General features: G+C 45.2%; 1 protein-coding gene across 1 annotated transcript in view; it reads right to left on the reverse strand.

Annotated features, from left to right (window-relative positions):
• LOC144752157 (uncharacterized) overlaps positions 1 to 13,285 on the reverse strand; it is a 412,752-nt gene that overhangs the window by 59,284 nt on the left and 340,183 nt on the right. Inside the window, exons 3-4 of the mRNA XM_078640086.1 lie at positions 10,721 to 11,017; positions 6,282 to 6,602 (exon numbers count right to left, since the gene is read on the reverse strand). Of these exons, the coding sequence (XP_078496212.1) occupies positions 6,282 to 6,602; positions 10,721 to 11,017 (618 nt within the window). The remainder of the gene's footprint in view (positions 1 to 6,281; positions 6,603 to 10,720; positions 11,018 to 13,285) is intronic.

Below are 13,285 nucleotides of genomic sequence, written 5' to 3' on the forward strand. Positions count from 1 at the left end.
GTCCAGTAGCGATCGGATGTCGTCTGTCGCTGCAATGAGGGCGGTTTCGGTGCTGTGTTTGGCTCGAAAGCCGGACTGTGAGGAGTCGAGGGAGTTGTTGGATTCAAGGAAAGCGGCGAGCTGGCTATTGACGGCTTTCTCAATGACTTTGGCAGGAAATGGGAGGAGTGAGATGGGGCGGTAGTTCTTAAGTTCCGAGGGGTCTGCTGTGGGTTTCTTCAGGAGAGCTCTGAGTTTGGCGTGTTTCCAGCTTTCTGGGAAGGTAGCGGAGTTGAAGGAGCCGTTGATGACATCACGGAGATGGGGTGCTATGATGGAGTCTGCTTTGTTGAAGATGTGGTGGGGACAGGGGTCGGTTGGCGAACCTGAATGGATGGAGTTCATTAGGCGGATGGTGTCTTCAGTGGAGGTTGGGTTCCAGGCGCTAAGGTTGCTATAGAGCGGTTTAGGTTCGGAGGTGGGTGGAGTGGACTGTTCTTTGGAAATGTTCTTAAAGCTGTTATGTATGTCGGCGATTTTGTTGTAGAAGAAAGAGGATAATGAATCGTAGAGGTCTTGGGAGGGAGTAATGTCGTTTGAGGCTGCGGTGGGGTTGGTAAATTCTTTGACAATGTTGAAAAGTTCCTTGCTGTTATGGGCGTTGTTGTCGAGTCGATCCTTAAATGCTGATTTCTTGGTGGATCGGATCAATTGGTGGTGTTTGCGGGTGGCTGTCTTGAAGGTGGTCAGGTTGTCAGTGGTTGGGTTTTTTCTCCATGTTTTCTCGAGAGTACGGCATAGTTTCTTGGATTTCTTAAGGTCATCGTTGAACCAGGGGGCCTTTTTGCTACCCTGTTTGGTTTGGTGGTTTTTCAAGGGTGCTAGTTCGTCAATGCTGTGAGTGATCCATTGTTTGAGTTTGGTGGCAGCTTCGTTTGGGTCCGATGAGAGGGTGGGAGGGTTTTGGTTGAGCGATGTGAGGAGTTGGTCGGTGGTGATTTTGTTCCAGTTTCTTCGAGGAATAGGTTGTGGGGGGTTGTGGAATGTGGTAATTTTGAAGCTGAAGTGAACACAGCTGTGGTCCGTCCAATGGAGAGCTGTGGTGTGATCGAAGGAGATGTGTTTGCAGGAGGTGAAGATAGAGTCGAGCGTATGTCCGGCTACATGGGTGGGGGTGTCAACGAGTTGTTTGAGTCCGAGATTGGCCAGGTTTTCCAGAAGGGTGGTGGTGTTGCAGTCATTTTTCTTTTCCAGGTGGAAGTTGAGGTCACCCAGTAGAATGTAGTTCTCGGAGGGGAGGGCATGTGGGCTGATGAAATCAGTGATGTCTTCGCTGAATTGTTTACGGGTTCCTGGTGGTCTGTAGATGAGGGTGCCTCTAAGTGTGGTCCTGGGGTCGGTGTGGATCTGGAAGTGGAGGTGTTCGGCGGTTGCAAGGTTATCGTCGGTGCTGGTCGTGATTCTGATGGTGTTCTTATGGACGATGGCGATGCCTCCTCCTGTTTGGTTGGTGCGGTCTTTTCGGATGATCTTGTAAGCGTCCGGGATGGCTATGGCGATGTCGGGTGCTGATGATGCGTTCATCCAGGTTTCTGTAAGGAAGGCGATGTCCGGTGACGCAGTGTCGAGTAGGTCCCAGAGTTCAGTGGCGTGTCTGTGAACCGAGCGGGTGTTCAGCAGGATGCACTTCAGGTGGTTAGAGTCGGAGCTGTGTTTGGAGGTCATGGATTTGGTGTGGGTCTTGATGCAGGCGAACTTGCAGGAGTGGCAGGCGAAGGGACCGTGGGTACGTCCTGGGGCAGCTTTGTGGCATTGTGGTGAGCGTCCGGGGTTAAGGGCTAAGAGGGTGGCGGCGTCATATGTTATGCGGGAGGAGTGCAGTTTGCGGGGACCAGGGGGTCTGGCGCTGGGCGCGGTCCAGGCGCGGACGGGCGTAGACGGGCTTACCTTTGGCGCACCTTCGGCGCGCATGGGGCGCGACCGCTGCCCGTGAACGCTGCGCGCGAATGCATCTGTCATATGTGGATAGTGGAAGGGGAGGGGCGAGGGAGGAGCAGCTGGGAGAAGGGTGCGTGGTGGAGAGGGCGGGCTCCGTGCACAACAACAACAAGAATGGCGGCAGAAACAAAACCGGTTGGGGGAATTAAATAAATAAATTACGCTGTGGGCAGAGAGGCACTAACGAAATGGGGCACAAGTAATTAAGACAATCAGGTAATGCGAGCGCTACGATTTCCAGGCAATAAAGGCACTCTACACATTCAATGCGAGCAGGCACAGTGAAGCGCTATCAATTTCAGGGCAGCAGAGCAGTGCTACGATAGCCAGGCAGCACAGCGTAAGCCAGTTTTGCAGCATTTTGTGCTCTGCATCAGGTACATGTTCTTTGCAGCAGGCACATTAACCTTCTGTGCTACCTTTCCATGAGTCAAGACTTCCATTAGACAAAACTCTGATCTCTCTCTCGGAAAAACATTAACAATATCCTTGGTGCAACAGCAAGTGTTGCATGGCTAAACATTTATAAGGCCCCAAAGGCGCGAACTGTAGGCTATGCCAATGCTTGTCCTGTTGTTTACACTGGCATTCCAGTGCAAAAGGAAGACTCACGACATTGCAACTTATTCCTATAGTAATCTGTTCTCAATCTCACAATGCCAGGATTAAGGCGTTAACGGTGGATAATTTTTAATGGCGCTGCCCTTTCTTTAATGGGGCTGTGAGCGTCCCATTGGGGTCCCACTGTGACTGTCTGCCTGTGTGTTTATTTTGGTGTTTGTGTGAGTGTTGTATGAGTGTGTGCGTACCTGTGACTGGAGTCCCTGAGGCTGGGGCACTCATGGTTTTGCCACCTACCCACCGCTGCAGGGGGTTTGTAGAGGAGAGTTTGCATTGGGAGGATATACCACACCCCGGACAACAGGGGACCATACAAGTGACCGTAGAGTCTTCTTTCTTTTTCTTTTTATAAAAATCACAGCTGCAATTGAGGAGCAGAGTGCACCCCACTAGAAGATCTGTGTAACTGTTTCAATATCCAAACCCACATCTATGCATGAAACAGGCATTGAATTTACAGCAAACTACATATCCCCTCTTTGACTGGGTTAAGCCTGACAAAACTTAATTAAACCAAGAAAGAGATTAGGTTCTCTAGAAATATTATTCCTTTACATAGCATAGTATGAATTAGAGCCGCAGAGCAAAACGCGGTGTGGCATGTTTTACCCTGATTCCAGACCACACAAAAACACATACAAAGCTTTGAAGTTTTGGTCCACAATGACATAATTCAAATATGCAGTTTCACTTTATTTAGAGTTGTAGCAGGTGACTCTAGCCCAAGCCCTTCCTCAGTGCTAGAGCAGTCATTCAGTCCTAAGATACGTAAGAGTTTGGACAGTATGCATAAACCAGTCAAATGTTACAGCACAATAATCAAATGGACATGTGTCATAAAAAACCCATCATTCCAGATCAATGAGAAGAAATTATTCTTCAGTTATTCCAAACATTGTTTTAAGAGACTTCATGCCATTCAAACAATATCCTGCACAGGAATTTCGAGCCAGGGTTATAGTGTGTGATCGCGTGCAGCTTATGCTTCAGATGCAGGCCCCAGCCTCTCTGATCAGAGTGCTGAGGGGATAACGCAGCGCTAAGGGAGACGCAGAGATCTTTTAATGCAGGCAACAGAATATCACCACTGTCATCTCAGAGCACGTACGACAGACTTCATGCTTCCCTCTCTTTGTGTTCTTTTTTTTACTATTATATATAATACTTTAAATGAAATCATGTTCTATTTATATATAGAGCCATGGTCAAACTCGGTTACTGATGTGCTCTCCAATATAAGGTGGCTAGAGAGGGTTAGCTTACAGGGTTAAGGCACCTGCTCCAAAGAATATATCCATCAAATTTCAGAGTATAACACAGTATGATAAGTATGACGGCAATATGATGGCAATGGAAAATCACGCAAAGTCCTTGTAGGATAAAAGAGGAGCTGCGAAAGCTGAAATAGATGTCCAAACTACCTGCCTGAAGTGGGAGAACTCACCGGGAGCGTCATATATAAAAAACTGTTAAAACATGCACTGTCGCAAAGGTCTTTAGCAGAGGTCCTCCCTATGATGCGAAGGGGGAGTATCCCTGTATGTTTCCCCATGATGGCCGCTTAAGGTAATTTGAATTTTCCGATATCAAACCTATACATTTATGCCCGCTGTGCTTGGAACAGTGAGGGGGCGCAGTCCCTGCAGACCCACCGACAGTGTCGTCGTCCCCTGTTTCTGGCTTTCCTTTTCAAGCTAAGTCCGGGGTGGAGAGCACTGTCAGACTGAAAGTAAAGAAAGTAGAGATGTCTGTTGAGAGCGCACCCTTACTTTCATAGCTAGAGAGCTGTTGCGCAGCACTACTAGAGACAGAGAAGAACTCAGGGGATCAAAAGTGTATTTTTTTGCTTGTAGATGGGTGCACCGTGCCACGGCACACCCGGGGCCTCGCTGAAGTGAAAAGGCCTCAGCAGCAATGCTGTAGTGTAGTTGCGTGCTGGCACAGCGGCCTAAGATTGCTCCGTGCTCCCAGCATCCCATCCACGATGCACCGCCACCACCAATTACAGCACGACGCCTGGCCTGCACACACCCTGGCCTGCATGCATAAATTATGAGGTCTTTCTCTTTGATTACAGCTACTAGTAATGACCAAGACCATAATAACTGTAACGTAATGATGGATTGGTCACATAACTTACGTGGGTGGGGGGTCGCGGTCCGGTCGTGCTACTCGATGTCACACGACTAGGTCGGTCCAGGCAGGCAGCAGGCAGCACAGTTACATACACACATGCAGTATTGGTCACGACGAGTCCGACAACAACAATGAGTAGTCTCTCTCACTATGACTCATCATGATCCTCGAGTCGACTACTTCCACTTTCACTTACTGTTGTTGATGTCTTGGCATGATTCCAGCACACGCAGTGACGTCGTGGAATGGCCAATCACCGACGACAATGGCTCACAGCAGCCAACACCCACGCGCGGCACCATCCTGTTGCAGCAGGCCAGCAACCAATCCTGGCGCAGCGTTAGCAGCGCCACTGCGCCAGGATTGGCTTACGAGCAGAGTGCTATCTGCCCATTTTCAGACCCGGGGCCCCGGTCCATGCCTATGTCCAGTAGTGGTGGGGGGGGGGAGGTCTCAAATGTGCGCGTGCGCGAGCCAGTCAAAATCTGGACTACTCCGACATTTTACATGCGCGGTATAACTCTGTCACCCCTCTGCCTGCCTGGCTGTCAATCTCTGCCGCAGCCCCGCCTCCCACCGCGGCCCACTTCCTTATGGATGCCCGATCCTGTCGGGCTTCTCCCAGGGCCTTAGTGCGCCCGGCTCCCATTCAATTTTTAATTTTACATAAAATAAATACTTATTTATTCACATGTTGGCAGTGCGGTCGGCGGTCGTCCAGGCTAGTGGGGCAACGCCCCAACGCCCCTAATGGACGCACCGCCACTGCCCTTCCTGCAGATTCTCTTCAGAGCAATCTAGCCCCATGATTCTGCATACTTTACCCAAATTTCTTTCGCCCCTCTTGGCCCACTTCAACTCACTGTGCGGGATCTCATTTTTGCATCTTGACGAAACCTTTATACCTTCTTCCATCTCTAGATATTGCCAGAATCTTCCTGTGTCGGCAAATGCTAAGTAACTCCAGGATGTTGATTCGGTCTCCATTGTGATCTCCTGGTTCATTACTGATCTCGGTAGCGATAGCAAGATTTTCAGGCAATTTATCTCCTCATATTCCCAATTCATTTTACCGCCTATACATATCATTCAGCGCTGTAATGGAATTGCGGGTGAGCCATAGCCATGTAATCAGTCAACACAGTCCCTTAAGGTTCTCCCTTTAAGGGACTCAATGTGTTTATTCTAAGCCAGGCTCTTTTCGAACCAGACCCCTAAATACTTATAATTATTCACAGTTTCTAATTTGTTAGGCCCCCAAACACCATGCCACAAAGTAGGCAACAAATGCCTTCTAACATTTAGACTCCAAAACATTTAAGTTTTACATTTATAGCAAATTTAGCATTTATTAAGTATATATAGAAGAATCTGTATATTATAGTGAGCATCGAAGCAGAACTCTTCAAATGCACTACTAGTGCATATGCATATATGAAGCCTGGAAGCGGCTTATGATCATCGGCTCACAATACAACCAACCTGTGAGTATAAAAAACATGAAAAGCAAAATCGACATTGATGGGAAAAGAGTCTGGCGTTCTTACTTGTGCGAAGTGCATGTTTTCAAGACAGTTGGTTTCCATCAAGGGTCTCCTCCTCTCCCTGCTACGGCTCCTTTGGCATGGCTCCCTTTGATTCTGGGAGTCAGAGACATGGTTGGTAGCACGTGCTTGCGTCACTTCTCCATCGGCTTCTGGGACAATGCTCACTGTATCAGCAAGTTTGGCCACTCGCTTCAGGATAGGGTGCAGTGTAATGGATGACTTGCTGCCAGTGGGTTCTAAGTGGGAATTTGTCAAGCGTGGTCCTTCAGTGACTGTTGAGAGAATCTCTGTAGTATCCTGGCACAGCACAGCCATTGGAACCTATGTTTTAGACAGAAGCAAGAATTTCAGAAAGACAAGAACTGAGATGAATTTAATGAATTATGCACAGACTGCTATGATTCCATAGTGTCAATATACTAAACTAGAATTCAGAGTAAATGTATTTTAAAATAAAAAATCTCTTTTAATACAAATATCTCATTAATAATGGAACCTTCAACACTTGCTACTGTTGTAATATCTGACAATACAAACTGTAATGTTGAGGAACTGCAAAAACTGACATTTTTGCATCTGTTCAATGTGGGAAGTAGCTTGTGTTTTAGTATACATGAGCCTGGACATAGACACAGTGACAGAGGTAATAGGACCAGAACATCCGACAATTACTGCACTTGCGTCAAATCATTGCCTTTTGCGAAAGCACTTCTATGTTACTGGAATAAAATATGATTAAGATTGACAACATGGGAGGCATAATTCTACAGCAGTGGTTCCCAAACTCTTTCGACCCACGGCTCCCTTGACCTGTTGGCCACGGCTCCCCACTATGTTACTTTTTTGGAGGGTGGGGGGGATATAAGCCCGGCCTAAGGAGTACTTCCAATTTTCTCACTTAAAATAATTGGGATACACAGGGTGTTTCATATTATTAAGGCAGCGCCTCTAATAAAATATTCCTAGTTACACTTCTTTGCACATGCCTTTTTTAGAGAACCCTCTCAAACTTTTTTCCCACTTACAGTACTAGATAGCACACCATGCATGTAGGCCCCATTGTCAAAGTGTTTCTTCACTTGAAGAATATTTGCGTGCACTTCCAGTTCTACCCATGTCATTTGTGCCAAACACACCTATCTCAGCAGGGTGACTCACAATTTTTTTTAACTAAATACAGCTTTATTTTAGCTGTCCCTTCCTTAAAATTGCTTTCAATTCAATGCAAGTCCAATAAATTCCTCTGATTTCTTTTTTTAACACCCTTCTTTCTTGCTTCCAAATGTTGGCATTATGCGGCATATGGTGTTTGGTGGAGTCCAATTACAGAATGCGATAACAGCTTAAGGCCAGTTGTACCATTCTCAAAAGTGGTCGTAAATTGCGTTTCCACTTTTTGCAAATGAAATCTGATTTTGCAAACTGACATGTGCACTATTAGCTGGGGTTGTGAAATCACCATTCACGGAGGTCCCTCAACAGCCTGCCTAATTTTAATATTCATGAAAATTTACAATATCCTAAAACTGGCTGCAAAACAGGAATGGTAACCTGCAAGGGACAGCAAACCACCATCCCTGTTTTGGCATTCCCGAACAGAGAAACTATTTTTTTTAAAGCAGCACTAGCACCTTAATAGAACCGATTCTGCTTTATTTATTTATTTATTTATTTTGAAAGTTTTATATAGCGCGAACAAGATCTTTGCAGATATCAGAGCGCTTTACAAAGCATGGATACAAACAGGAGAGTAGATAACAGTCCATTGGGCATAGCGTGGTTGCAGGTAATAAGTGGGGTGAGGTAGGTACATGGGGGAGCATAGTAAAACAGGTACAAAAAACATACATTTTTTTGGAAAACTTCAAAAGGAGCAGGGTAGCAACCCAATTGCCAGAGGAGAAGAGGTCCCAATACCACATCATTTGAGGTGTAGATAACAGGTCAATGGTTTATAGGTTACCAAATCATAGTTAGGAAGGAATGCTCCTTTCATGGTCCTTACAAATTACAATTTGGTATGGGCCACAAAAGCCATTTTACAACTCACAAAATTGGTTTTGTACACATAAAATTGGGATTTTGTTGTTGCAAATGCAATGATTTAGCAAATCACAGATGTCACAATCACAAAATCGTTTAGTACATCTGGCCCTTAGTTCCCTTTTGCCCAGTTGGCTATAATAAATGTTATATATTGCATGAAACAGATTGTTAGCCTAGTTGGCTATAATAAATGTTATATCTTGCATGATACAGATTGTTAATATTATTTTTAAAGCTATATTTTATATTCCTATCATCCATGGTGTCCCACGTGGTTCCATCTTCACAATTCACCAATATGCAAATTACGCACTTCTCTGCTAAAAATCTCTCATGCTTCAGACATGATATGTCTCAAACACTACCTGCACCTCATCGAGCCTTGCATGTTTGACTCCACCAAGGCTGAATTGCTGCTATTTGCCAAGAACAACAAGCAACAAATTCAAACCCCCATCTTCCAACCAAAGGCAGGTCACATGGATCCACCATAGATGCCAATTTCACCCTCAAGGAACACATTGCTAAGGAAACCAAGACAGCCTAGTACCAGCTGTCTCTGCTAAAGGAAGTGAAACCAATCTTCCAAGAAAGTGACTTTAGAACAGCTGTTCAACCACAACTATGAGCATCCTGCATACTGCAACACATCTCATCCAGGGTCTGAGGAAATATGACCACACCACCCCATATACCACTGGCTACTCTTGCCCACTCACTCAATCTTGAAAAACAGCTGCATCACTTACAAAGCCATCACCACCATCACCCCTTCATATCAGGCTGACACGCTCACTATATCTGCTGTCTCTTGACACACCCACAACCAGGACAGCATCAGACTGGAGGCACAGAAGTGTTAAAAAATAATAAAATAAAATAAAAAGCAGAGCAACAGGCTTTCTCCGTCTACGTCTCCAGGAGCTAGATAAACATCCTTGTATCCATCAGGACTGCCCAAACCTGCTCCAAATCAAAACCAAAGTGCTGCTTTAAAAAAAAAAATTGGTTCTCTGTTTGGGAATGCAAACACAGGGATGGTGGATGCCCTTGTGAATTCCCATAGAACCCCTGGTTCTGGTGTGAACCTGGGATTCTATGGGAATTCACAAGGACATATTATCAAGCCCCTTATCACCGCTTTAGCAGCAGTTTCCTGCCGCTAAAGGGGCGATAATGTTATCGCCGTTTTTGATAATATGGCCCTACATTTTGATGCAGTCGGAGTCCATTTCTGCTCCCAGAACCCAACGACCTTTCTAAACATTTGTGACTGTATAGTCTGCTTTGACACTGTGCAGCACTCCGCTGTCTTTTAACTAGGTTTGTGGAGTGGTGTGGTGTGGCTCACTGGTTAGAGGCGGCAGATCCGGAAGCAGAGAACGGCCTGGGACCAGGGTTCAATTCCCGACGCGGCAGGGTCGTGGACCAGGGTCAGCGGACTCGACAATTCTCGCCTCGGTGCCTACTCTAACCAGGGATCACACTCGGCAACTCTGGGCATTAGCTTGCCTCATCTCTACAACGGCCCCCCACAGACGCCGGGGATGCCTGGTTTCACCTTGGAGATAGCCAGAAGGGACCATCTCACAGGGAAAGCCAGGAAGGGTTCCCCAGCGGTCTCCAGCGCCGGGACGCTTACGGGCAGCTGTGCGCTTTACAAGTCCAACACAATTACATTTACATTTTATACAAATACTGCATACATACAAATGCACATGCATACGTACATTAGTAGCGAGATGTCCCTGGGTATCACCCCCCTGCCCACAAACGCTGATACAAAGTTTGTGCCCGACTGCTGCCTCAGCTCCACAATATTTACTGTTTTCCGGTGCTCACAAAAGTCATAAGGGTACCAGAAAGATATTGGAAGCTATGTCTTATTAGTTAAGAATCTCCTAATATTAAAGCAGCATTCTTCCTGTTACTCTGCCTTACACAGACACCCCTAACCTAGACCACCTATTGGTGGCAGGTGCTGAATCATGTTGTAAACTAGTGAGCAGTATTCGTCTCTATGCAGGGCTACTCAACTTTACAATAGAGCACAAAAACAGGCTCAAAGTGAGAAGAACACTGCACTGTGCCCACGTCCACTCCACTAGATTCCTCACACACCAATATGTCAATTGAAAGATACACCCTTATTTAGCTGCTGAAAAAAGTCCATCATTTAAGAAAGTTTACTTTTATTGAACCAATTTAATTCGGACTTCTCTTCAATTCTTAAGAACTCTCAACTTATTTAGTTGTCCAACCATTGACACTCCGGCCAACAATATGTAGGTTCAGAATGTTTATACTTGTAAAGGTAGTAAATAGATCTATAAGTATGTTAAGAATGAGAAAATGTAATAAAACACTAATTAAAAAAGAGCTTTTTTACTCACTTGTGGAAACTGCCCATCTTCAAGATGGTTTCCTTCTAGGTAAGGCCTCCTCTTGGCGCTGTTGAGGGTCTTCTGGTGTAGCTCCCAGTCACTGTGGCAAACAGGTCCATGGGATCCAGTCAGTTTTCCATTGGCTTCTTCCAAAGCGTTCACTGCATCGGTGAGCGACACCTCTCGCTTGAGCACGGGGAGAAGCACATCCGATGACTGGCTGTGGGTGAGCGCTAAGTGCATACTTCTGCAGAGTGGTCCAGACCTGACCTCTGGTTGGTTCTCTGGATCCTCCGGCCATGGCGCCTGCAACTCAACCGTGGACACATACATCAGTATTAATCTTTCAGAGCTGATTACAGTGCTTAATTTGAGCAGGAGCTTTCCAGTGCTCGGCACCAGCACTTAATTGCCAGCACCAGGGCTTATGACTGTTTGCCACATGGTAGTGGTTTCTGCCAATTTAGGTACAAGCACAACAACTTCTGTTTATTATTTCAATTTCAATTTACAATTATTTGTATTTGCCTCCAAAGCCATTCTTATAGCTTTGTGGCCCTGTAATAGTATGAATTGTCACACTTTAAGAGCCTGATGATTAAAAGTGTGTTGGTGCTGTCATTGGCGGTGCTGTCATTGGCAGTGCTGCCACGGGCAACGGATGGTGCAAGCTCAAGTGTCCTCCTATAGAGGGCCCCGGTATTACGTTTTTTTTACAAATTAAGCACTGAAACTTCACTAAGTTGAAAATCCTTTATTGGCTTTACTCACACTCGTAATGTCTAGCCACGTATGTTTTTTTTTTTAAACAAAACATACAACATTAACAACAATAAACGTCAATATTAGCATTTCAACCTGCTGATGGTGCCATGAAGATAGTCTCACCATAAAAAATAAGTGTTAATAAATTGTAGGTGTGTTGTACTAGGAGTTTAACGTCTTCCTTGCATAGAAAAGTTTCAATAGTAAGTTGTCGGCAGCGTCCAGGCATTTGCAACGTAAATGCCACCTGCCTATCAAGACTACCAATGGAAGCAAGAGTTGCTGATGAGGAAGACGACTAGATGGTCGGGTAAATCGACCAGACGTGTAAAGGGGAAATTGCGAGAACTGGGATAAAAAATAGTTGAGAAACAGTGATGGAGCATTTAGCCAGTGGATGGCCTAGGGTGTTGAACAGTGATGTGAATCTGGGCCATTCGAAGCGTGTGTGGCTTGAAATGTCAGTGGTAAATGCAGTGGTGTGTAGAATGGATGCGGCGGAAGAGTCGCGAACATTGTGAATCATGTTTATGAAGATGGTGACCGATGTGTATAGTGGCATGGATCACAGTGATTTTTGATGGCCAGGTAAGATAGGGAGATACAGAGGTTTGTCAGAGGGTGCACGGTGTGTGCTAGGAGTGATAAGATTCCTTATTTTATAGAGACACTTATAGTACCTTAGAATTTGCCAGACGGACCTGTCAAAAAATGAGAAAAGACATCTGCGGTCCAGCCTGTTTTTAAGTGTTAGAGGGGAAGTATGCCATTGTCATGGTGGATTATTTTTTCAAGTAACCTGAGAATGAGCTTTAGAATGAAATAATGCCAGTGAGCGTAATTAATATTTCTGAGCGAGAACTGTCCATAAGATGTGGTTACTGACACTAAGAACCGATTTGTATTAAATTAATTTAAGGCATTTTTTAAATGAAAAGGTATTGCTCATCACAGAACAACACGTTATCATCCTCAGGAGAATGGGATGGTTGAAGCATTAAACAGAGTGTTGAGTGAGTGCTTGCAGTTAGCTGTGTACAGTGCTTTGGATTGGAGGCAAAAGCAAAAACAACATTTGTTGTGAAGGTGTAGAACCACTCCCCATTCATTGACCAGCATGGTTCAGAAAAGGAAGCATGAGTGTAGTTGATAAAAGAAAGTTGTCAAGCGCAGTGGAACAAGACATGGATACACAATGTCTTCATGAGAAGATTAAGGGTGAAGTAAAAAGAGCATGTAAAGCAGATAACATGAGTGGTCTGAGATTGGGAGCAGTAAGGAAGAAAGGTGTATCTAAAAGGGCAGAACCAAAACATGTTGCATGTGTGTAGAAATTGCATGATATTGGGAGAGGGAGCGCAATGGAATACGAAAAGAGTGATCATTTCCAAAAGCGATGTGGTAGTGACGGAAGCAGGGATTGAAAAAAAGACAGATGACATATGGAGAATAAGTGACCGACAGGCAAGGAAACCAAAGAAACGCGAGGACTTAGTAATAAAAGTATGTGTGTCGGCGCGTTAACAACGTTGATTCTGCAACCTGCTAATGCGTTTATTTGCATCTCTCCTGGTATTGTATTACTTTGTTAAATCTACTTGTAAATACAGTAATATTGCTATATCATCATAATGTTCTTGACAGGGAAGTGATATGTTCTGGGTGAACAAGAGAATCAGGAGATTCCGGGCTTCTGAAAGGGAGTTATCGAACTGTGGTGGAAATACTCAAGACTTCAGTTGTCTGGAAAGCAGTTGAGAGGACCCATCGCCAACTGTTGTTATCTTTTCTTTTTCAGTAAAACTCTTG

The sequence above is a fragment of the Lissotriton helveticus genome, chromosome 4_2 (assembly GCF_964261635.1).
Source record: "Lissotriton helveticus chromosome 4_2, aLisHel1.1, whole genome shotgun sequence".
Classification (NCBI taxonomy): Eukaryota; Metazoa; Chordata; class Amphibia; order Caudata; family Salamandridae; genus Lissotriton; species Lissotriton helveticus.